At 42.1% G+C, this 23,653-nt stretch overlaps 2 protein-coding genes across 2 annotated transcripts in view; both read left to right on the forward strand.

Moving 5' to 3' along the window:
* Positions 1 to 14,569: 14,569 nt before the first annotated feature.
* Positions 14,570 to 18,483, forward strand: fbl (fibrillarin). Its single transcript, XM_024392292.2, has 8 exons — positions 14,570 to 14,724; positions 15,581 to 15,715; positions 15,942 to 16,079; positions 16,258 to 16,523; positions 16,677 to 16,809; positions 16,898 to 17,010; positions 17,231 to 17,376; positions 17,978 to 18,483. Exons 1-8 carry the CDS (start codon positions 14,715 to 14,717, stop codon positions 18,000 to 18,002), a joined length of 966 nt encoding a protein of 321 aa, XP_024248060.1. The 5' UTR covers positions 14,570 to 14,714; the 3' UTR covers positions 18,003 to 18,483.
* A 1,224-nt stretch (positions 18,484 to 19,707) lies between these two features.
* The window catches only part of LOC112227537 (dual specificity tyrosine-phosphorylation-regulated kinase 1B-like), a 78,107-nt gene continuing 74,161 nt past the window's right edge, over positions 19,708 to 23,653 (forward strand). Inside the window, exon 1 of the mRNA XM_042309761.1 lies at positions 19,708 to 20,445. The gene's annotated coding sequence lies outside the window, so the exon portion shown is untranslated. The remainder of the gene's footprint in view (positions 20,446 to 23,653) is intronic.

Consider the following 23,653-nt stretch of genomic DNA (forward strand, 5'->3'; position numbering starts at 1 on the left):
TTCAGTATTAGACCCACCTGTTGTATAACCTTTATTATAAACTAAGTGATTCGATCCCTGTGGTATACCACGGTCTGCAGTGTCACGACTTCCGCCGAAGTCGGTCCCTTTCCTTGTTCGGGCGGTCCCCGACGTCCCCAGACCTTCTAGTCATCACATCGTTTTTCAGTTTCCATTGGTTTTGTCTTGCCTTCCTTCACACCTGGTTCCAATCCCATCAATTACATGTTGTGTATTTAACCCTCTGTTTCCCCTCATGTCCTTGTCGGAGATTGTTTAAATTGTATATATGCAAGTCATTGTGTCGGTGTGCGACGGGTTTTGTACCTACACACACATATATATATATATATATATATATATATATATATATATATATTTTATGAGCACTTATTAAACGACTCCGTTTATACCAAGTTCGTTTTCCTGCGCCTGACTTCCCTTCCACTGACATGCACCCATTACAGACAGCTGTGGTATACCACGGGTATGACCAAATATTTATTTTTACTGCTCTAATTACGTTGGTAACCAGTTTATAATAGCAATAAGGCACCTCTGGGGTTTGTGGTGTTTTACCAAAGGGCTGTATCCAGGCACTCCGCATTGTGTCATGCAGAAAAACAGCCCTTAGCCATGGTATTTTTGCCATATACCACACGCCCTCGTAATCCTTGCATGCAATATGCATTTGGAAACTTCTGAAACTATACTTTCATAGCACACAAATAGTTTTCAGGTGTCACATTAGTGCAGAATTCTGCCTTTTTTCAGCAAGAAATATCTTGCTACAATGCTTATTGTAATTTCTGCTTGGCACCAGACAAATACTGTGATTGACTTGCATTTCTCCAGTCGGATGAGAATTCACCAACGTGTACCTCTGGTATATTTCCTCGTTGTAGCCTACTTTCCTCTGGTGAAATGCAAGATTAATTTCAAACAGAACATTAGGAAATGTAGCTGGCTACATTCTTTCTATGATTAACATAAATATAATGCATCGTTTTTGCAACGAAAAAAACCTTGCCTTTTAATTGTAAGTTAATTTACTTGTCGCTGCTAGCCAAATAGCATTTCATTTCTGTTGTCATCTGATGAAAATTAAGTTATTTTCTGCCGAATGTGTTGCACTAACGCATTTTCTGTGAAGGAGAACTATAGTTGCACGAGGAATGCAGATTTATTGATGGTCTGCGTTTTGAAAATGTAGATTTATGAACTCTAATGTGACTGCTGGGAGTCAGGAAGCAGATGGTGAGTTTAATAATGATGGTGGTCATGGTGTGCGACAAATCAAGAGAAGGGTCTAAACATGAAACCAGAACCAATGCTGCCTGATGACTGAGGTTGGTAAGGGTTATATGAGCGTAATCAGGGTGGTGATGAAGTCCAGGTGTGCTTAACGATGGGGAGCAGGTGTGTGCAATGATTGCCAGGTGTGCACATTGTGGGTTGTCAGGACCAGTGGTTAGTAGACATGCGCCTTTGAGAGCCGGAGGGAGCAGGAGTAGGCGTGACAGATACACTTACTGTCTGCTGTTTTAACACAGAATCCCACAGAGGTATGTTGCGTTGCACATTGACCTGAACTACAAATGGTAACTTGGGAGGGAACAAAAAACCTTGGCTTGAAGCTGTGCTACACAAAAAACCTTGGTGGAAATCTGTGGTAAAACATCGAACAGTAGCCAGTGTATCTTTTCCAGTCCATTTGTACATTTTTTTGGGGGGTGATAAATAAGTTGAGTGTTCAAGGTTTCCAAAACCGTATCAGAATCAAGGATCAGTTGTTTAAGGTAGAGCGTTTCACACTTTGATCAGTTCCCCAGCTAAATCAAAAGAACGATTCAATAACTCTAATGCATTGTAGTCAGAAGGGTAAAGCCAAGGATAGGCTCCTTCACACAGAGCTAAATCGGAAGCCAGTGGCCTACATGTAGTGTCTAAAAATGCATATAATCTTAAAGAAAAAATTCTGTTGGATCGTTAGAATTGACACTAAATGCAATTGAATATCCATGGAGAACAACTTTTCGATATCTTGTATGTCGTCACCATAGTCCCTATGGCAGGGGTCATCAACTACATTCAGCCGCGGGATGATTTGAGTGGATGGTCGCAAGACCGCAAGAAGTTCAAACAATTATAGTATTTGACAAAAACATCATTTAAAATTATCACATTGTCACACAAAACGGCAGGTGTCACTGGCACAGGGAATTTTCAATATCAGTTGCTCCACAACACTTAACATCACCCCAGTAATCACTCTTTTCAAAGGCGCACTGCTCCAGAGAGCAAAGCAAGTCACAGATCTTGTCCCTAGTCACGTGATGCTCCCTCTGGATAGAAGAAATACAGAAAATAATCACAAGTCCACTTCGAGCTACCTTCACCAATTTAACAGTATCCAACCTATTTTCTTCCCAGCCTGAGACAACTATCAGCCAAAAGGCAGGGATCCACTTTCTCCAAAAATGTCTCTCCTTCTGGGCCCGAATCATCATTTGGATGACCATTGGGGCGAGACTCTGAGGTCTTCATCACACCTGCCACCACAGGTAATTCATCCTCACGCTCCTCAGGTTCAATTTCTGAGCCATCAGAGTCAGTCAAATAGGGTTTGTACTTGGACCAATTCTTAATAAACACACATCTTCCCACTACACTCGGCTCTTCTTCTTCCTCGCTGTACATAACCCTGTCTATATTTTCACCACGCACACTCTTGCCACGCTTTCTTTGCTTGCAGAGCATACACTGATGGCATTTCTCCAAAGCCCAACTTCTGTTCCTTAGCCCAAATTACTAGTCTGGCTATCTGTGGCCTCTCCAGGATTCCATTTCCAAACCTTCATTACATTGGGATAAAATCAGTAGTGGGGTGTGGGTAAAATCCCTGGGGAAGACCCACAAAAAAAGGCATATTACATGTGTTGTGATAATTGCATTGTTTGCTCTATAACCAGCGAATTCATATGCCTTGTGACCAGTATATATAGGCCTAAAGGCAGAGACAATAAGAAGGCACAGTGGCAGAATAAATTAAACCACACATTTGTTTTATTACAAAACCGGAGAGCAACCTCTGCCCGGTGAAGTACACAAAGCACGTAACAGACAGTATGGTCATGCAAGTTAATGTTTTCAACATTTTTGGACCACTAAACAACTATTGATTCAGAACCAAAGAGGGTTACTGCAAGTCACAAAGAAAACAGGAGCTGCCTCCACTATACCAGCACCATTTAAACTTAAACATTTCAAAATCATCAAATCACCTCTGCTTAGTCTAATAAAGTGACAACTAAAAGATACCAAAAACAATTTAATCCAAATCAACACAAGCTACATATGAATTGGCTGTCAATGGTTCTGATTTCTGTGTGCGTGTGTAGGTATGTGTGCAAGTATAAAAATCATGTTGACCCTACTTGTAGAGAAACACCAACGCCATCCTCTTCTCTTTCATGTTGACCAAACGGTCTCTCTCTCCGTCATACAGTGCAAGCTTTCATTTTTTGTTGTCCTAAACTACCGAGCTAAAATGTTTGCCCGCTAGCCTAACTTTCATTCATGTGCAACGTTAGCTAGTTAACATTAGCCTTTTACATCTAGCTACATATTGAACTTCCATCCTCTCAGGCCAGGGGCACAAAAAAGTATGTATTAATGGTTGAATCAGAAACGCTGTTATAATCATTGGCCAGTAGGGAGAATTAAGTAAAACCACAAATACAAATCCCTATCTCTATCCGGGGCTAATTTTGGAAAGGGACAATTTTAGGTAGCTAGCTAGCCACTGAATGTCAACAATACAAACAGCTGCAACAATTCAAGTTCTTTCTGTACAGTGCATTCGGACACTTTGACTTTTTCCACATTATGTTGCAGCCTTATTCTGAAATGGATTAAATCGTTTTTTCCCCCTCATCAATCTACACACAATACCCTATAATGACAAAGCAAAAACAGCTTTTTAGAAATTTTTGCAAATGTATCAAAATAACAGAAAAATCACATTTACATAAGTATTCAGACCCTTTATTCAGTACTTTGTGAAGTACCTTTTTGCAGCGACTACACCTCAAGTCTTGGGTTTGACACTACAAGCTTAGTACACCTGTATTTGGGGAGTTAATCCCATTCTCTGCAGTTCCTCTCAAGCTCTGTCAGGTTAGATGGGGAGCGTCGCTGCACAGCTATTTTCAGGTCTCTCCACAGATGTTAAATCGGGTTCAAGTCCAGGCTCTGGCTGGGCACTCAAGGACATTCAGAAACTTGTCCCGAAGCCACACCTGCATTGTCTTGGCTGTGTCCTTAGGCACGTTGTCCTGTTGAAAGGTGAACCTTCTCCCCAGTCTGAGGTCCTGAGCGCTCTGGAGCAGGTTTTCATCAAGGATCTATCTGTACTTTGCTCCGTTCATCTTTCCCTCAATCCTGACTAGTCTCCCAGTCCCTGAAGAACTTTCCAACAGCATGATGCTGCCACCACCATTCTTCACTGTAGCAATGGTGCCAGGTTTCCTCCAGAAGTGACGCTTGGCATTCAGGACAAAGAGTTCAATCTTGGTTTCATCAGATCAGATAATCTTGTTTTTCATGGTCTGGGAGTCCTTTAGGTGCCTTTTGGCAAACTCCAAGCGGGCTGTCATGTGCCTTTTTCTTAGGAGTGGCTTCCGTCTGGCCACTACCATAAAGGTCTGATTGGTGGAGTGCTGCAGAGATGGTTGTCCTTCTGGAAGGTTCTCCCATTTCCACAGAGGAACTCTGGGGCTCTGTCAGAGTGACCATTGGGTTCTTGGTCACCTCCCTGACCAAGGCCCTTCTCCCCCAATTGCTCAGTTTGGCCGGGCGGCCAGCTCTATCTAGGAAGAGTCTTTGTGGTTCCATACTACTTTCAATAAGAATGATGGAGGACACTGTATTCTTGGGGACCTTCAATGCTACAGAAAGTTTTTGATACCCTTCCCCAGATCTGTGCCTCGACACAAGCCTCTACAGACAATTCCATCAACCTCATAGCTTGGTTTTTGCTCTGACATGCACTGTCAACTGTGGGACCTTATATAGACAGGTGTGTGCCTTTCCAAATCAATTAAATTTACCACAGGTGGTCTCCATTGAAGTTGTGGAAACATCTCAAGGATGATCAATGGAAAAAGGATGCACCTGAGCTCAATTTTGAGTCTCATAGCAAAGGGTCTGAAAACTTATGTAAATAAGGTATCTGTTTTTTTTTGGCGGGGGGGTTTATAATTAAAAATAAAGAAATTAAAAATAAATGTATAAAACCTGTTTTGTTTTGTCATTATGGGGTATGTAGATTGATGAGGAACATTTTTATGTAATCCATTTTAAAACAAGGTTGTGACGTAACAAAATTTGGGAAAGGTGAAGGGGTCTGAATACTTTCCGAATGCACTGTAAGAGTACAAGAGCAATATGTGAACCTGCCGGGATAAGAGGCTACAATTCTGTCCTTCATACACCAACCTATCATTAACTAATACAATACAGTGCATTCCACAAGTGGCAAGTCATCCACAGCAGCAATGCATTCCAAGTTAACCTTCAAAGTAAATAGGTTGTGGCTCAATTCAATCAAATCTGCAATAGTGTATTTAGCCTACACATTAGCTTTTTGTAGACACATTAGCTTTTTTTGTAGATGGGAATTTCCACGGTAACGGAATTACGCTTTGACTCAGATTTTTCACTTTAAATGTATGCCAAACAAAAACCATACAACTATGCACAAGAACTACTTTGAAGAAATAAAATACAATTTCACAAAAACACATTTAATGGAAGAACTGTGCAGATGCAAAGTTTGGTAACAGAATTTTAAAAAATGTTGTTTGTTTTTTATGCGACCATGTTTTCCAAAAACGCAGAATAAAGATTCAAAGATGTCTGCATTAAGAATGGGGTGTCAGCTATGAAATCACACCAGAGTTTAAAAAAAAGATATATATTGGTTTTTGAGTGGATTTGCATCATGTAATATTCAGAAAATTATAAATATGAATATCATTTTATTCATGGCAGGGGTCAAGTTAGAGTTCAGAAATCTATAAAAAATAAAAACCATTAAAAAAATCTGCGTTTTAAAACATTTCACCTACATTTTATATTGAAAGTCAGTGTTTTTTTTTTGCTTCAAATAGAGAGATCAGGGGCATGCAGCTATCATTTTCCTTTACAGAAAATACATCAGTGCAACACATTCTGCAGAAAATAGCTTAATTTTCATCAGATGACAACAGAAGCCAACTCTATTTGGCTTACATGAGCTTAGAATGTTTGTTTGAAGTTAATCTAGCATTTTACTGTAGAAAAGTAGGCTACACCGAGAAAAGTACTGGAAAAAAGTTGCTACACACCAGTTAGAGCTGATAGAATGCCCTCATGAATTCTCATCCAAGTGGAGAAGTGCAACTGAAGCAACAAATTAGTCTGATGCTGAGCAAAAATTACAATAAAAGCATATTAGATTTGTGTTTATAAAACGCAGAAAAATATTTCTTAATATTTCCCCTGCATGGGGATGTATCCTGAATAGGTACACAAAGGTAGAAATAAGCAATATCCTACTTTTGCATATTATTGTAATGAGTTCCGCCCCTAAACAAGGCCACATATGTTTTGTCCGGACCAGACCAAATCTGAAACAATCATAGATATCTATGCTTCGCAAGTTTGGACATTACAGTACAGCAAACTAGAGCACACTAGAGTACAGCACAGTAGAGTTTGTGCTCTACTGTATTTCTAAAACATGTTTTTGCTTTGTCATTATGGGGTATTGTGTGTAGATTGATGAGGGAAAAAAATATTTGGTCAATTTTAGAATAAGGCTGTAACGTAACCAAATGTGGAAAAAGTCAAAAGGTCTGAATACTTTCCGAATGCACTGTATGCATTTCTGTATACATCTGTCCCTTCTTTGGACACTGTTAACAAACCTCCAAACGAGCTTCAATGCCATACAACACTCCTTCTGTGGCCTTCAATTGCTATTAAATGCAAGTAATACTAAATGTTATGCTCTTCAACCGATTGCTACCCGCACCCGCCCGACTAGCGTCACTACTCTGGATGGTTCTGACTTGGAATATGTGGACAACTACAAATACGTAGGTGTCTGGTTAGACTGTAAACTCTCCTTCCAGACTCACAGTAAGCATCTCCAATCCAAAATTAAATCTAGAATTGACTTCCTATTTCGCAACAAAGCCTCCTTCACTCATGTTGCCAAACATACCCTCGTAAAACTGACTATCCTACCGATCCTTGACTTTGGTGATGTCATTTACAAAATATCCTCCAACACTATACTCAGCAAACTGGATGTAGTCTTCACAGTGCCATCCGTTTTGTCACCAAAGCTCCATATACTACCCACCACTGCGACCTGTATTCTCTCGTTGGCTGGTCCTCGCTACATATTGAATGCCAAACCCACTGGATCCAGGTCATCTATAAGTCTTTGCTAGGTAAAACTCTGCCTTATCTCAGATCACTGGTCACCATAGCAACACCCAGTAGCACGTGCTCCAGCAGTTATATCTCACTGGTCATCCCCAAAGCCAACACCTCCTTTCGAGGCCTTTCCTTCCAGTTCTCTGCTGTCAATGACTGGAACTAATTGCAAAAATCACTGAAGCTGGAGTCTTATATCTCCCTCTCCGACTTTAAGCATCAGCTGTCAGAGCAGCAAACTGAGAATTGCACCTGTACACAGCCAATGTGTAAATAGCACACCCAACTACCTCATCCCCATATTGTTATTTATCTTTTTTGCTCTATTGCACCCCAGTATCTCTACTTGCACATCATCATCTGCACGTCTATCACTCCAGTGTTAATGCTAAATTGTAATTATTTCACCTCTATGGCCTATTTATTGCCTTACCTCCCTAATCTTCTACATTTGCACACACTATAAATAGATTTTTCTATTGTGTTATTGACTGTACATTTGTTGATCCCATGTGTAACTCTGTGTTGTTTTTGTCGCACTGCTTTGCTTTATCTTGGCCAGGTTGCAGTTGTAAATGAGAACTTGTTTTCAACTAGCCTACCTGGTTAAATAAAAAATGAATAAATGTGATTTGATAGGTGACAGCAAAATCCAAGCTGGCTTCCCTTGACACTTTTTTTAGGTGCACCAGGACCATTCACAGTTGAGCTCACAGTTTGGCTCAACACTGATTAGCTAATTTGTTCAACTTTATTTATCAAGGGAGGTCAAATGCTTGCTGGTTTCCCTTGCATTTAATTCAGCAACAATGTCATACTCGTTTGGACCAGACAGCATCAGATAGGTGGGCTACACGTAGAGAGACAGAGGGGCACTGTTTCGCTCACTCAGATGCTTTCCCAAATGAGATACATTCAGCCAGCCCCTTGCGAATTGAAGGAAAATTATGAAACACAGAGAGACGAAAGATATATTACTTTATGTGTTCTTGTTTTTTTTTCTTGGTCAAATTTTTGGGGAAGCTTGGCTTCTCTTGGTACCCATGAATACATGTCACTTATAGAGTGGGGTTCAAATTTGTATATATTCATTTTTTATTATTATTAAACAGTAACATGCAAAACACAAAAAAACAGAAGAGCCAGAGGGATTACACAAAGAAATAAGGAAAAGGAAAAAATATAAATGATAATAATACAAATCTACCAAATTGAATAGACATGTAGCGAATATATTTATTTCAACATTTTGTTTTGCATTCGTTTGAATGATTCCGGATAGTTTTGCAAATCAGATTTTTAAAAATGAAAAAGGCAATTTTTCTTGTATGAAAAATGTTCCTAGTAAAATAAAGAGATTTATGACATACTGACGTTCAACTCTGGGGTCTGTGTTGTAAAATAATAACTTAGATATTTCAATGGTTGTATGCATTTTGTTGCCAAGATATAGTTTCACATCAGTCCAGAACACCTCACTATGTAAACAATTACAAAATAAGTGTTCAATAGATTCAGTTTCTAGTTCACAAAAACTGCATTCACTGGTAACATCATGTATATACACTGCTCAAAAAAATAAAGGGAACACTTAAACAACACAATGTAACTCCAAGTCAATCACACTTCTGTGAAATCAAACTGTCCACTTAGGAAGCAACACTGATTGACAATAAATTTCACATGCTGTTGTGCAAATGGAATAGACAACAGGTGGAAATTATAGGCAATTAGCAAGACACCCTCAATAAAGGAGTGGTTCTGCAGGTGGTAACCACTTCTCAGTTCCTATGCTTCCTTGCTGATGTTTTGGTCACTTTTGAATGCTGGCGGTGCTTTCACTCTAGTGGTAGCATGAGACGGAGTCTACAACCCACACAAGTGGCTCAGGTAGTGCAGCTCATCCAGGATGACACATCAATGCGAGATGTGGCAAGAAGGTTTGCTGTGTCTGTCAGCGTAGTGTCCAGAGCATGGAGGCGCTACCAAGAGACAGGCCAGTACATCAGGAGACGTGGAGGAGGCCGTAGGAGGGTAACAACCCAGCAGCAGGACCGCTACCTCCGCCTTTGTACAAGGAGGAGCAGGAGGAGCACTGCCAGAGCCCTGCAAAATGACCTCCAGCAGGCCACAAATGTGCATGTGTCTGCTCAAACGGTCAGAAACTGACTCCATGAGGGTGGTAATGAGGGCCCGACGTCCACAGGTGGGGGTTGTGCTTACAGCCCAACACCATGCAGGACGTTTGGCATTTGCCAGAGAACACCAAGATTGGCAAATTCGTCACTGGCGCCCTGTGCTCTTCACAGATGAAAGCATGTTCACACTGAGCACGTGACAGAGTCTGGAGACGCCGTGGAGAACGTTCTGCTGCCTGCAACATCCTCCAGCATGACCGGTTTGGCGGTGGGTCAGTCATGGTGTGGGGTGGCATTTCTTTGGGGGGCCGCACAGCCCTCCATGTTTCTCGCAAGAGGTAGCCTGACTGCCATTAGGTACCGAGATGAGATCCTCAGACCCCTTGTGAGAACATATGCTGGTGCGGTTGGCCCTGGGTTCCTCCTAATGCAAGACAATGCTAGACCTCATGTGGAGTGTGTCAGCAGTTCCTGCAGCAGTTCCTGCAAGAGGAAGGCATTGATGCTATGGACTGGCCCGCCCGTTCCCCAGACCTGAATTCAATTGAGCACATCTGGGACATCATGTCTCGCTCCATCCACCAACGCCACGTTGCACCACAGACTGTCCAGGAGTTGGCGGATGCTTTAGTCCAGGTCTGGGAGGAGATCCCTCAGGAGACCATCTCAATAGGAGCATGCCCAGGTGTTGTAGGGAGGTTATACAGGCACGTGGAGGCCACACACACTACTGAGCCTCATTTTGACTTGTTTTAAGGACATTACATCAAAGTTGAATCAGCCTGTAGTGTGGTTTTCCACTTTAATTTTGAGTGTCACTCCAAATCCAGACCTCCATGGGTTGATACGTTTGATTTCCATTGATAATTTTTGTGTGATTTTGTTGTCAGCACATTCAACTATGTAAAGAAAAAAGTATTTAATAAGAATATTTCATTCATTCAGATCTAGGATGTGTTATTTTAGTGTTCCTTTATTTTTTTGAGCAGTGTATTTAGAAATCAAGTTATTACACAGGCAGAATCTATGGACAATCTTAAAGAAGATTTCCTTTTGAGGGGCGCAGGTAGCCTAGTGGTTAGAGCGCTTGGCCAGTAATCGGAAGGTTGCTGGATGGAATCCCCGAGCTGACAAGGTAAAAATCTGTTGTTCTGCCCCTGAGCAAGGCAGGTAACCCACTGTTTCCCGGGCGTCATGGATGTCGATTCGGAGGGGTTGGGTTAAATGCGGAAGACCCATTTCATTTGAAACCAATTTGTGTGGAGTGAGCCAAGCGCGGCGCCAGTTTACATCAAACAATGAAGCCCAACAAAATATAGCAGAAGGAATAGAATTCCTGTAGAAAATATCCCTTAATAAATGATTGCTGAATTTCTTATCTAGTAAACCTATGCTATTCACCTGGATATCACTTACAATAGATGTTCCAAAATATGCATTATTCTGAAGTAAAGATTTTATCCCACTTTTCCATAAGAAGTTGTACAATAGCCTATCTAAGGTGGATTTGGGGAAAAAGATAGCCCCTCAGCTTTGGGTAGAAGCACTCTCCCCCGAAGATTTAAATCCCTCCCTAACCATGAGGAGAATTTATTTCTGATAGATTCAGTTACAGGATTCAAATGAAGTGTTTCTGATCTGTTTCACCTCTCCACCCCTCTCCAGGGGTCGCCCATCTTCTCCATTTCCCCCAGTGTATATATACATGTGTTCTCTGTTGCTAGTTTGTTTTGTTCTTTATGTCTACCAGTTTTTTCCCCTTGCGCCTGTCTTTTTCTTGTTCCCGTTTTCCCCTATTTTGCCTGCTGTTCTGTACCTTGTCACACCACTCTGGATTATTGACCTCTGCCTGCCCTGACCCGAGACTGCCTACCTTTCTGTACCTCATGGACTCTGATCTGGATAACTGACCTCTGCCTCCCCTTGACCCGTCATTTTGCCTGATATTAAGATCATTCACAGCCTTAAGATTTTTGGTGATCATTACACTGAGGTAGGTTATAGTTTATTTTTCAGAGATGTTAATCTGCTGGATTGACAGCTCCTTTCAGAACAAACCTCTCACATTTAGAAAGATATAATACCAAACAACCTCTCTCTCTGTGAGCAAGACAAAGGAGCTGATTGTGGACGATAGGAAAAGGAGGGCCAAACAGGCCGCCTTTAATATCGACGGGACTGAAGTGGAGCGGGTCGTGCTTCTACACCTGCATTGTTTGCTGTTTGGGGTTTTAGGCTGGGTTTCTGTATAGCACTTTGAGATATCAGCTGATGTACGAAGGGCTATATAAATAAATTTGATTTGATTTGATTTGAAAGTTCCTTGGCGTCCACATCACCAACAAACTATCATGCTCCAAACACACCAAGACAGTTGTGAAGAGGGCACGGCAACACTTTTTCCACCTCAGGAGACTGAAAAGATTTTGCATGGGTCCCCAGATCCACAAAAGGTTTTACAGCTGCACCATCGAGAGCATCCTGACCGGTTGCATCCCCGCCTGGTATGGCAACTGCTCGGCATCTGACCATAAGGCGCTACAGAGGGTAGTGTGTACGGCCCAGTACATCACTGGGGCCAAGCTTCCTGATATCCACCTATATACGAGGTGGTGTCAGAGGAAAGTGTAACGGATGTGAAACAGCTAGCTAGTCAGCGGTGGTGTGTGCTAAATTGCGTTTTAATCGGTGACGTCACTTGCTCTGAGACCTTGAAGTAGTGGTTCTGACAATTTTATTTGTCACATACACATGGTTAGCAGATGTTAATCCGAGTGTAGCGAAATGCTTGTGCTTCTAGTTCCGACAATTTTTTGTGCCTTTGTAACAGTATAACTTTAGACCGTCCCCTCGCCCATACCCGGGCGCGAACCAGGGACCCTCTGCACACATCAACAACAGTCACCCTTGAAGCATCGTCACCCATCGCCCCACAAAAGCCGCGGCCCTTGCAGAGCAAGGGGAACTACTACTTCAAGGTCTCAGAGCAAGTGACGCCACTCTGCACACATCAACAACAGTCACCCACGAAGCATCGTTACCCATCGCTCCACAAAAGCCGTGGGCCCTGGTCCGCGCCCGGGTATGGGCGAGGGGACGGTCTAAAGTTAAACTGTTACAAAGGCACAAAAAATTGTCGGAACTAGAAGCACAAGCATTTCGCTACACTCGGATTAACATCTGCTAACCATGTGTATGTGACAAATAAAATTGTCAGACTCCAGTCACCCAAGTCATAGACTGTTCTCTCTGCTACCACACGGCAAGTGGAACCAGAGCGCTAAGTCCAGGACAAAAGGCTCCGTAACAGCTTCTTCCCCCAAGCCACAAAACTGCTGAACAACTAATCAAATGGCCACCCGGACTATTTACATTTTAGAGAACTGCTTCACAATATCCAATGCTAATCTAGTTTGTGACACATTTTTTCCCAAAAAAGTGAGGCGTCATGTGCCAGTTGGGAATATCTTGATCTCTGGCCTAGAATGTCATGCCTTCAAATTGACTTTGATAAACTAAAGAGCATAATGTTTGAGATACTAACAAAAAAGGTGAGATTGGACAACTTTGTATTCCTTTGTAAATGTTAAAACCTTAGTGCACTCTCCTCAAACAATAGCAAGGTATTTGTTCACTGTAATTGTTACTGTAAATTGGACAGTGCCGTTAGATTAACAAGAATTTAAGCTTTCTGCCAATATCAGATATGTCTGTTCTGGGAAATGTTCTTGTTACTTACACCTCATGCTAATCGCATTAGCCTACGTTAGCTCAACCGTCCGGCAGGGGACCCACCAATCCTGAAGGTTTACCTTGATGATATTCCATGACAGTTTGATACAGCTATTGCCACCATTATAAAGTTATAATAGCATCAACAAAAAAATTACCAAACTTAATGCTTAAGATAATCAAAGATAAAATTGTGACTTACGGTATCAAATGCTTTCAGACAATCCAACAGGGAAGTCATCCGCTAGATCACAGTACTCAACCAAATCTAACACCAGCCTCAGATTATTAGATATATGGGGCCCTTTCATAAACCCTGATTGACATTCAGCAATCAGATCATTCAAACACGATTTTAACCTTTTCGCAAAGATTGAGGCTATAATTTTGTATTCGTTATCTAGGAGTGTGATTGGCCACCAATAATTAAGAGATCCTTGTGTGGTTTAGGTATAAGAGTAATAACCCATTGCTTCAGAGAGGCAGGTTTATAACCTCATTGTTCAAGTAAAAATGGTGCTATTTTGCCAGAGAAAGTTTTGTCAAATTCAGAGGTTAATCCATCTCAACCCGGAGATTTTTTAATTGAGCAACCCCATATTGGATGTCCATAATGGATAAATCTTGACATCAAGACCGATTGGATTTTTCACTGAGTTAACATTCTCTATAAAATCAAGGAGATCCTTAGTCACTCAAACTGTTATCGAAGGATTAAAGATTCTCTTAATTTAGTGGTAAAGTCTGATAACTCTATCCCCATTAATCTTACATTTCCGGAGTGTGTTGAGTTCCCTCTTCTCTTTTCCAAATGAAAGTATCTGTTGTTCTTTTCAAGCCATTATTTTCTGGATCTTATAGAGGCTCCTCTAGCTTTTTCCTCATAAAATATATCTAGTTGATTCTGTAAATCATTCAATTTAGCTTTCTAATTAAGATCAAGCTTCTTAGAGAGCTCAGCTACCTCACATCTTCTTATACCAAGCCGTTTCCCTTAAGTAGTACAGGCTGAGCAGATTTTAAATTTAAGCAGTTCCCAATAGAGTATTTCGTATCATCATTACTGCACATTCTTAGTCAGCCATATGACTTTATGATCCGTCAGGACTGCATGCAGTATATATATATTTTTTTAACTCTGTGGTCTTGGGCTCAAGACGAGAAAGTCCGAAATTATTGACACCCTTGAAAAAGATGAGCGTCCAGACCGTGGTGTATCATGGGAAGGAGGAGTCTGATGACGCATGGCCACATTGCTAGGTAGTGTGTGCTGCGTGTTCAGAAGAGGAAGATAGAGAAGACCGAGCAAAACAATTTTGAGCTGTTTTAGATTGAGAGCACAGCAATTTACCAACTATGACACCAGGTAAGTTTATTTGACCAATTGAGTAGACGGGGATACATAATGTAAATGCCCGTAAGTCTTACTATTGTGAAGGCCAAATTTTATTGTGAAGTTTCATCTTCCGGCCTGGTGTTGCGAGCAGTAACGTTAGCCATGATTTCTCTCACACAACTTGGACAAGTAAATGGTGCATGTAGCTAACTATACAGTTACGCGTACGACGTGTTTGTGTTCAATTCCATTATTTATCATTAATATTAAAGTGTTTGGACTGTCTTTGCTGCTTCTGTGATTTAATGCACATTTTTCGCAATGGTACAGCCCGCATGGCACAAACTAAACACGTGTTCATACGCTCTAACGTTAGCTAATTAGCTTTCAAGCAATCTATGTAGTTATTGTTCGCACACAACACACCTATTTTTGTTATTTTGCGTGATTTTGATTTGAGTGCCTAGCCAAATATCGGTCAAACGTTATTGGCACATGTGCTCGCAACATGCTAGCATTGGTAACCAGGTCACTAACTAGCCCATTGCATTATCTATATTCATTGACGGCCGTGTCATGCTGTTTACCCACTATCTTTGGTTTACCACTCACGCTCAAATGCAGTCTTCTAGTTTGCTGGCAAACTTAACTCTTAGACATTCAAAAATATTGAATGTCCTATTCCATTTCTAAGTTCCTTGTAGCCATTTGAACCGCTATTAGGGTATCAATTCCACCATGCATTAGTTGTTGGCATCTATGATTCTAGAAGTAATCTATACTATAACATGTACCATCAATCTGAAGCATCTCATTCGTTTGTTTGCGCCATGTCATGTGCCATACATTTGAAGGTTAATCTCAATTTGTTTTCATATTCTTTAAGGATTCAGCCCCCGGGGTGGTGATCGAGGAGGCAGAGGAGGCTTCCGGGGAAGAGGGAGCTTTGGAGACAGAGGTGGTGGACGGGGGGGTTTTGGAGATAGAGGTGGACGGGGAGGATTCAGAGGCAGAGGTGGTGGTAAGTCAAACAGCTAGATTTTATTTGACATGTTATAGGTACATGCCTGTTCCGTCTTGTGTAAGTTTACCTGGCTGATGAGCATTATCACATATTTGAGGTCACAAGACAACCTAATGCGACTTAACACATCAAGTTTCGTGCAATTGCCATGGATGAAAGTTGTTTACTGCACGTGGTTAATTTGTGCACGAACTGGACATTACTTGTTATTTCCCTGTTACAGGAGGTGGATTTAGGTCTCCAAGCGGCGAGGGTGGCTTCAGAGGCCGTGGAGGTGGCCGTGGCACCCCCAGGGGTAGAGGTGGACGTGGCGGCTTCGGGGCTGGCAGGAAAGTCACTGTGGAGCCTCATAGACATGAAGGTGAGTGGAAAAGTTGGAGCTGTGCAATACAAGCTGTCTCCAGCAGAGGCCTGTAGTTGCACTATTGTTTGTGTTCAGCAGCACACCCACTCTTGTGCAAAATGTTTATTTTTAACTGTAAACTTCCCAATATATTGGAGTGTTGTAATTTCATACGTCTCCATTTTCCCGCCCTCAGGAGTGTTCATCTGCCGTGGTAAGGAAGATGCCCTGGTGACAAAGAACATGGTGATTGGGGAGTCCGTGTATGGAGAAAAAAGGATGAATGTCGAGGAAGGAGAAACGAAGATTGAGTACAGAGCGTGGAACCCTTTCCGGTCAAAGCTGGCAGCAGCCATCTTGGGAGGAGTTGATCAGATCCACATCAAACCTGGCTCGAAGGTCATGTACCTGGGTGCCGCATCAGGGACGACAGTGTCCCATGTGTCAGACATCGTTGGACCTGTGAGTATATTTTTTCCCCCACATAATCAGAACTGTCATTGGTTTAGTTGGGCTACTCGATAATGGTCTTGTTTAGAACAATTAACTTCTATCACAATGAAGTGTGGTCCTTCATCCCTGTACATGTAATGAGACTTTTCCTCTGTTTTGCAGGAGGGTCTTGTGTATGCTGTGGAGTTCTCTCACAGGTCAGGACGTGATCTGCTCAATGTTGCCAAAAAGAGAACCAACATCATTCCCATCATTGAGGATGCCCGGCATCCACACAAATACCGCATGCTTGTTGGTAAGTCATCAAAATCATACACTGATGCGAAAATACTGTGGAAGTTTATGTATATTTTACAAGCTCTGGCTGTACCCTCTTTGTGCAGGCATGGTAGATGTCATCTTCGCTGATGTGGCCCAGCCTGATCAGACCAGAATTGTTGCACTCAACGCTCACAATTTCCTTAAGAACGGAGGTCACTTTGTCATCTCAATCAAGGTAAAACATTGAGACTGTTCAAAAACGGTGTTAATTCAGAGTTAGTGGTGCCATCTTCTGGAATACTTTTCTTAAGCAGGCAAACTAAGATATTAGATGTTGAACATTTTGCATTGAACTGCAAAGCTTTTGATTTTAGGAGCAACCTAGATTGCTGTTACTGGGGGCCGGTGCCTCAGTTGCAGTGGGATTAAAGTACATTTGTCTCGTCTCCCTCCAGGCAAACTGCATTGATTCAACGGCAGCACCGGAGGCTGTGTTTGCTGCGGAGGTGAAGAAGATGGGCTCGGAAAACATGAAGCCCCAGGAGCAGCTGACATTAGAGCCTTATGAGAGAGATCACGCCATCGTAGTAGGAATCTACAGGTGAGGAAATGCTTGTTTCTAAATATACACGGGTCACGTTAATGAAATAACGCGTAACAAGTATCTTGCTGCGTTTTGTAAATACTGCTTATTGCAATTTTCTGCTCAGACTAATTTTGTTTCAGTTGCACTTTTCCACTTGGGATGGCATATTCAGACAGCGTTCTGGCTGTGTAGCTACTTTTCTCCGGTACTTTTCTTGGCGTAACCTACCTTTCTCTGGTAAAATGCAAGATAAACGTCAAGCAAAACAGGAAATGTAGCTGGCTAACTTATTTCTATGATAAACATAGCAAAAAATACCTTTTCATTGTAAGCACATTTACTTGTGTGACTGCTAGCCAAATAGCATTGCACTTCTGTTGTCTGATGAATTAAGCCATTTTGTGCCGAGTGTGTTGCTTTAATATATTTTCTGTGATGGAAAACTATAGTTGCATGCCCCTAGTCACTATTGAAGCAACAAACAAAACTCACTAAATTTAAAATGCAGATTTTTGTATATGGTCTGCATTTTGATAATTCTGAATTCTGACATGACCACCATGTAGAATGTATTTTGTCTTTATAGTATGAATTCATAAAATATTCCTTCCTACAGACCTGCTCCCAAGAATAAGAAGTGAACTGGCCCTTAGCAGCTGTGGCATAGTGACTTTTTCTGTGGATCCACCTCTGCCATGGGGGGTGCTCAGCACTGGGATTTAGCAAGGCACTGATTGGACCCCCACATGCTTACACCCATATCCAAACTGACCATTTTAGTATTCCTGTCTCCAGAGCTTGGACGGTTTAGAAGTACATACGTTTTTTGGTCTGGGGGGAGGGTGTCGGGGTGGAATTCACGTCGCTAATTAACTCTGTAGTGCCATGTAAAGTAGTGTACAGAGGGAAAGCCTGATATATTGATTTTAACTTTGTTTTTTGTTTGTTCACGTTCATTTGAAATCTAATGCTTTTAAAGAACTGTTTCAGTTTATCATTGAAGTCAAATATTATTTTCCCCTTGATGTTAAAACAAGACTGGCTTACACCTATGTATGTTTCACTTAGACTTAAATGTGATTTTGTACCTTGACTTTTTTATTAAAACAGTAAGTGATTGTATATTTTATTTAGTTCTGCGCTTTTAAGACATGGTCAGAGGAACAATATGTTGTCATGACATAAGTAATGGTCACTCATAACTATACTGAACAGAAATCTAAGCACAAGTTGAGGGAGTGTGCAATTGGCATGCTGACTGCAGGAATGTCCACCAGCTGTTGCCAGGGTATTGAATGGTCATTCTCTACCATAATCTGCCTCAATGTTTTAAAGAATTGAGCAAGTATGGTCTCACAACTGCAGACCACGTGTACCCAGGACCTCTACACTTGGCTTCCTCGCCTGCGGGATCAGCTGAGGAGCATATCTGTCTGTAATAAAGCCCCTTTGTTGGGGAAACATGTTCTGATTAGCTGGGCCTGGCTCCCTAATGAGTGGGCCTAAACCCAACTAACTCACTAAAATTGAATGTAGCGTTTATTTTTGTTCAGTGTAGTTTGATATGGGTAAACTTCATGCGAACGCGCTTCTGAATAATATCAATTGTATTCACCGTTACCAAATGACGGTTTCTAACTGCTATAGTAGTACTTAAACGGAACCGACACGCCGCTTGTCAGCTCGTGCGACAAAACACAATTTTCATCCCGGCCGCCATTTTGAGTGAGTGAATGACCATACAGATTGGTCAATGGTTTTCGTCAACGCGCGAAAGAGGCGGGTAATTTGAACACGCTTGACGGTTAGCCGATGCGATATGATTAACTGATAACTAGTTAGGTGCCGATAGTTCTTCAGAAAATTAGGTAACGTTTTACTGTCATGCGAGTTAAGCACATGTTTGAATTAGGTGCTATTTCTAATTTAATATTAAGAGCATATGTAACGGCATGTCCGTGAATCTAAATGTACTCATTTAGCTTGTTACGGTGCTAACCGTATTGGTGATAACGTCAAGGTTGGCTGTTGTTCAGGAAACATGCACGAGCTTGCTAGCTATGTTGCGGCTAGCTGGCAACGTTGGCTTGGTAACTACCTTAGCTAACTTACCCTTTAAAACCAGTTTAAATCCCGAGGTAGTTTGTATAAAAATGTATTACCGCTGCGTTAGATTATGAACAGGCTTTCAATGTGATGTTTAAATTCACACCAAGGGTAGTATATAGTTTGACTGTCGCAGGTTTGTTTTGGCGGCCATTTTGTGGGGGGAATGCAGCTCAGACAGGCGGGAACGAGCTTCGTGTCGAGGGCGCGCTTTTCGTGCAGACCCTCATCTAAGCGATAGCTAGTGCAGTCTGGTGTGATCGAGATTAACGGCCAGAGAGGGGGGGTCCCTTGCGAATGCACATCGCTAGTTATAGCGGTGCACCGGAAATACCCCAAATTTATTTTAATCGTTAATTTTTTTATTTAAACACTCATCCCCTCCATCTTTCCGTTCACCAAAACATGCAACACGTAGTTGGATATTAGGTCTAACTGTTACAGTGAAAGCTAGTTAGTTAGCCAGCTAACGTTAGCTAGCCTCCCAGACTCAGCAGCTACGATAAACCCAACGGTGCCAGTTTGCTACATGGTTTCCTGAGTGAAAATAGAGGCCACGAAAGAATCAACCATCAACGGCGAGATACGGTCTATTTTGGATGACAACCTAGCCATTGCCATGATACCCCAAGCGGTACCACATATGTTACCTGTGAACTGTTCAATTAGCTAGCTTGCACTGCGCCGGGCGGACGGTGCCGAACCTCCGAGTTCATCCTGCGCTCTTGCTGGACTGCGCTTTGGAGACTAACCTCACTGAAGACCCGAGTTTTGACGGGGATTTATTGCAAAAACGACACTACCCTCTCGTTATTAGGATATCTCACCCATCAGAGGGGTGACAGTTTGGGGGTGGGGGGGAAATTGGTTTGCCGGTTGTTATTTTGCCCGGTACCTGTGGTGGAGGCTAGGACGGAGGGAGAGAGGGAATGCTGATAATGGCTGCTCCGGGAAGCTGGAAACGAACCGCCGCCTGAGGTAAGAGATAAGCTTGGTTTATTCACTCAATGGGTTTTAACCCATTTGTTGTGAAGATGCCGTTTTTGTCATCAGTCGTTGTGTTTGAAGAAGACCATGATGATAAACTGACATCCATACAAACAGCACCTTCTGTACCCTCCCATGTCCTCCAACCTCAGCATCAATATGCCATTTTCAATCACAATGGTGCTAGTTAATTGTACAGGACATTCACTTGGCTTGTAACATTATTTATCGATTCGTACACGTTGTGGACAATTTAGCTAGTAGCTACATTTTCCCCGTAGTGATGCCTTGCAATGTAGATCATCAACGTTGGTTGTGATTCGCCATGATGTAAAACTGCGATAGACAGCTACAATGTATCCGAGGCTAGTTCAGACTATCCTTTAACATCTTTTAGAAATCACATTCTCAGTTGCAATGTAGGAATGACGTAGGATTATCAGAAGTCACCCTGCCCAGTAGTCTCAATATTAGTATGGGCAGTGTTGGCCATGTAAACTGTCGATGAGCATGCCTCATCATGGACTTATTACGATTTGATGTATGACTGGGATATCCTCCCTTTTCAATGCATCACACAGCCACTGTTCCTACTCGTGGTAAAATTGAGAAATGATGGATGCCATATTCTAAATCACTCCGGCCTAATTTTATCTGCAGTGTTTTCTTTAACTAGCCAATGCAAATATTTTGAAGAGAATGCCCAAAAGCCACTGCATCGCTGCATTTTAGAATTCACAGCAAGACAGTGAGGAAGGGTATTGTAATCTCTGATGAAGGCTGTGGATGGTGATTCAAGAAAAAACAATACATTAAAGAATGTCATAATTATATATGTTTTGATTTCGGTATGAAGGATGACATTACAACCATTGGATCTTCATACATTCACACGTGTGTGAATTGGGAGTGACATGCAGTTTCTGATGAAATTGCCACCTAAGACTATGAAAAGCAGTCTGTTATAGTGCATTTGTTGGAGTATATTTTCCATTTTGAATAACCTTTGTCGCAAAGTCATACCCTGGATAAATCTCAGTGCCTACACCCTTGATTTCCATGTAGCATTTTGAGCAAGCCCTTACTGTGGTGCTGAAGTAGAAATGCCGGTTCAAAATGGATTCACTTTCCCCTGTCCTTACCATGTTGTCTTCATTCTCTTATTGTTACCACTGTACCGAAGTGAAACAGTTATTACATGTTAATGCATATGTCGTTAAGATTTGTACGCCATCAGAATTGGATGTATTTTGATCTTAATGAATGTATCCCTCATCCACGTCCATCATGTTTGTTAACCCTAACCAGAAAAATCATTCCCTCGTTAGTTTTTAGGTGAAAGGTTGGGTGCAGTTTGACATTGTCTCTAAGCTACTGAGTCATGATTCTTTCTTGCAGTTTTGCATGTCCTCATACATTTGGAGCATTAAAATGGATGATTCTCAGTAAATGCTGTATTTCCAAGTTGCATGGATGATTTCCATTTAGCATTCTGAACCACATTATGAGCATTTGACTGCATGTGACAATGACACATTTATTTGGTCAAAAGCTTTGCTGAATACACAGTTGTGATACATTCTCTTACCAAGATATTGAAATGTCAATTTGAGTGTGCATTACATCCCTCCATACCATAGCTTCATGTTGTAGGCCTGTACACCCCTCTCTCTAGTTCTCTTTCCCTCTCAATTTGGGGTGAGAGAAAAGCTCTGTTCAAGATTTATTTTGGTACCGGTAGCAGAGTGACACGCTGTTGTGAATGGACTGACTGACTGACTAACTTCATTGTATCGAACCTTGACATAACTGAAGTGCAGCAAGTTGGTGTTGACTGGTCACCAAAATACTGACTGTGTGAAGAGGTGCTGTTTTATGTGTCAGTCAAGCTGAGTGTTTGTGGGAGTGAGATTCCGGGATTATGAGATGCTCGCCTACAAGTATGACTTTCCGGTCATGTTGCAAATATGTATTAGAGCTCATGAGCACTTGGTCCAGTCAAAGGGCATGCTGCTGTTTTACCAGTGAGCATGTGTGAGAAGTTTGTGCTGGCATTTGCAGGTGCAAGTCAGTGAGTGTGCGTGTCTTGAAGCCTAGTAGGGATCATTATGATGGTGGGGGTGGTTGTCTGTCATTTGGACTCTTACTTGAATCTAGTAACTTTAACCTGGGTGGTAGCTTGGCCCCCCACTCCCTTCCCATGCTCTTTTTCTGGTGACCCTGGCACTGGTGAGGTAACCTATCGCTTGTTTGTCTTTGAAGAGACCACTTGAGGGGGCCTTCCCCATTCATCTATTGATTTACACCTGAGTTTGATAGCTTAGGGAGGGGAAGCAGGGGATACCCACTCGCACACAAGTTCATAGTTCCCCACCTCCCACGCCTAGTGTTTACACGGTGGAAAACTTGATTTACAGCATAAGCAGTGTCTTGCCTGTTACAGAGAAGGCAGAGTCCATAGCCTACGGTTTTTGAGGCAGTCCCCTTTGAGCACATGCCCTTAAAGTGTGTTAGAGGGGGACTGGGAGGAAACAGGTTCAGTGAGTTTACTCTAGAGTGAAAGTTTGCTCGTGGGCTTTAGTGGGGCCTGGAACGCTACTCGGACCGGGGTTGATTGAACTGCAGCCTGTCAGTCCCTTATTAAACCTGCCCAACACGCCTTTCCCCCTCCCTATTCTATTCCTGTCCAGCAGTCCCAATGTGACTTTGTCCTCAGTGTCTCTATCTCTCTCTGAGAGGACAACCCCACCCCACTTCTCAGCCCTCTAAAAGTACATTTGATTTTGATCTGGCTCTGAATGAACCCATTTCCTGATGCACAGCAACTTCACTACCTCATCAGTACTCAAGTTGCCCACGTGCAAATTTTTCCCCTAATATCGCCCTCATCTCAGCCTAGATATGTTGCCCTGTATCTTATCTTCAATTAGTTTCTATCAAAAATGTTGTTTTTAGGTGCCACTGGATACTGATTTTGGGGCCTTCAGTGTCCATCTGAAGATACAATCTGGGGGACACACTGGTGAGTGTACCAGTACGTTCAATGATGCTCTCTTGGTTACAGCCTATATGCTTGCAACCTTTGGTTCATTTACCACCCCACCTTGACTGGCACGTGTCTCAGCGAAGTTTGAGTTTCAAGACTGGGCTACCTGCACAATGTAACCACATAGTTGGCTACTAAACCTCTCATTCTTCA

This window comes from Oncorhynchus tshawytscha, linkage group LG03 (genome assembly GCF_018296145.1).
Source record: "Oncorhynchus tshawytscha isolate Ot180627B linkage group LG03, Otsh_v2.0, whole genome shotgun sequence".
Lineage (NCBI taxonomy): Eukaryota > Metazoa > Chordata > Actinopteri > Salmoniformes > Salmonidae > Oncorhynchus > Oncorhynchus tshawytscha.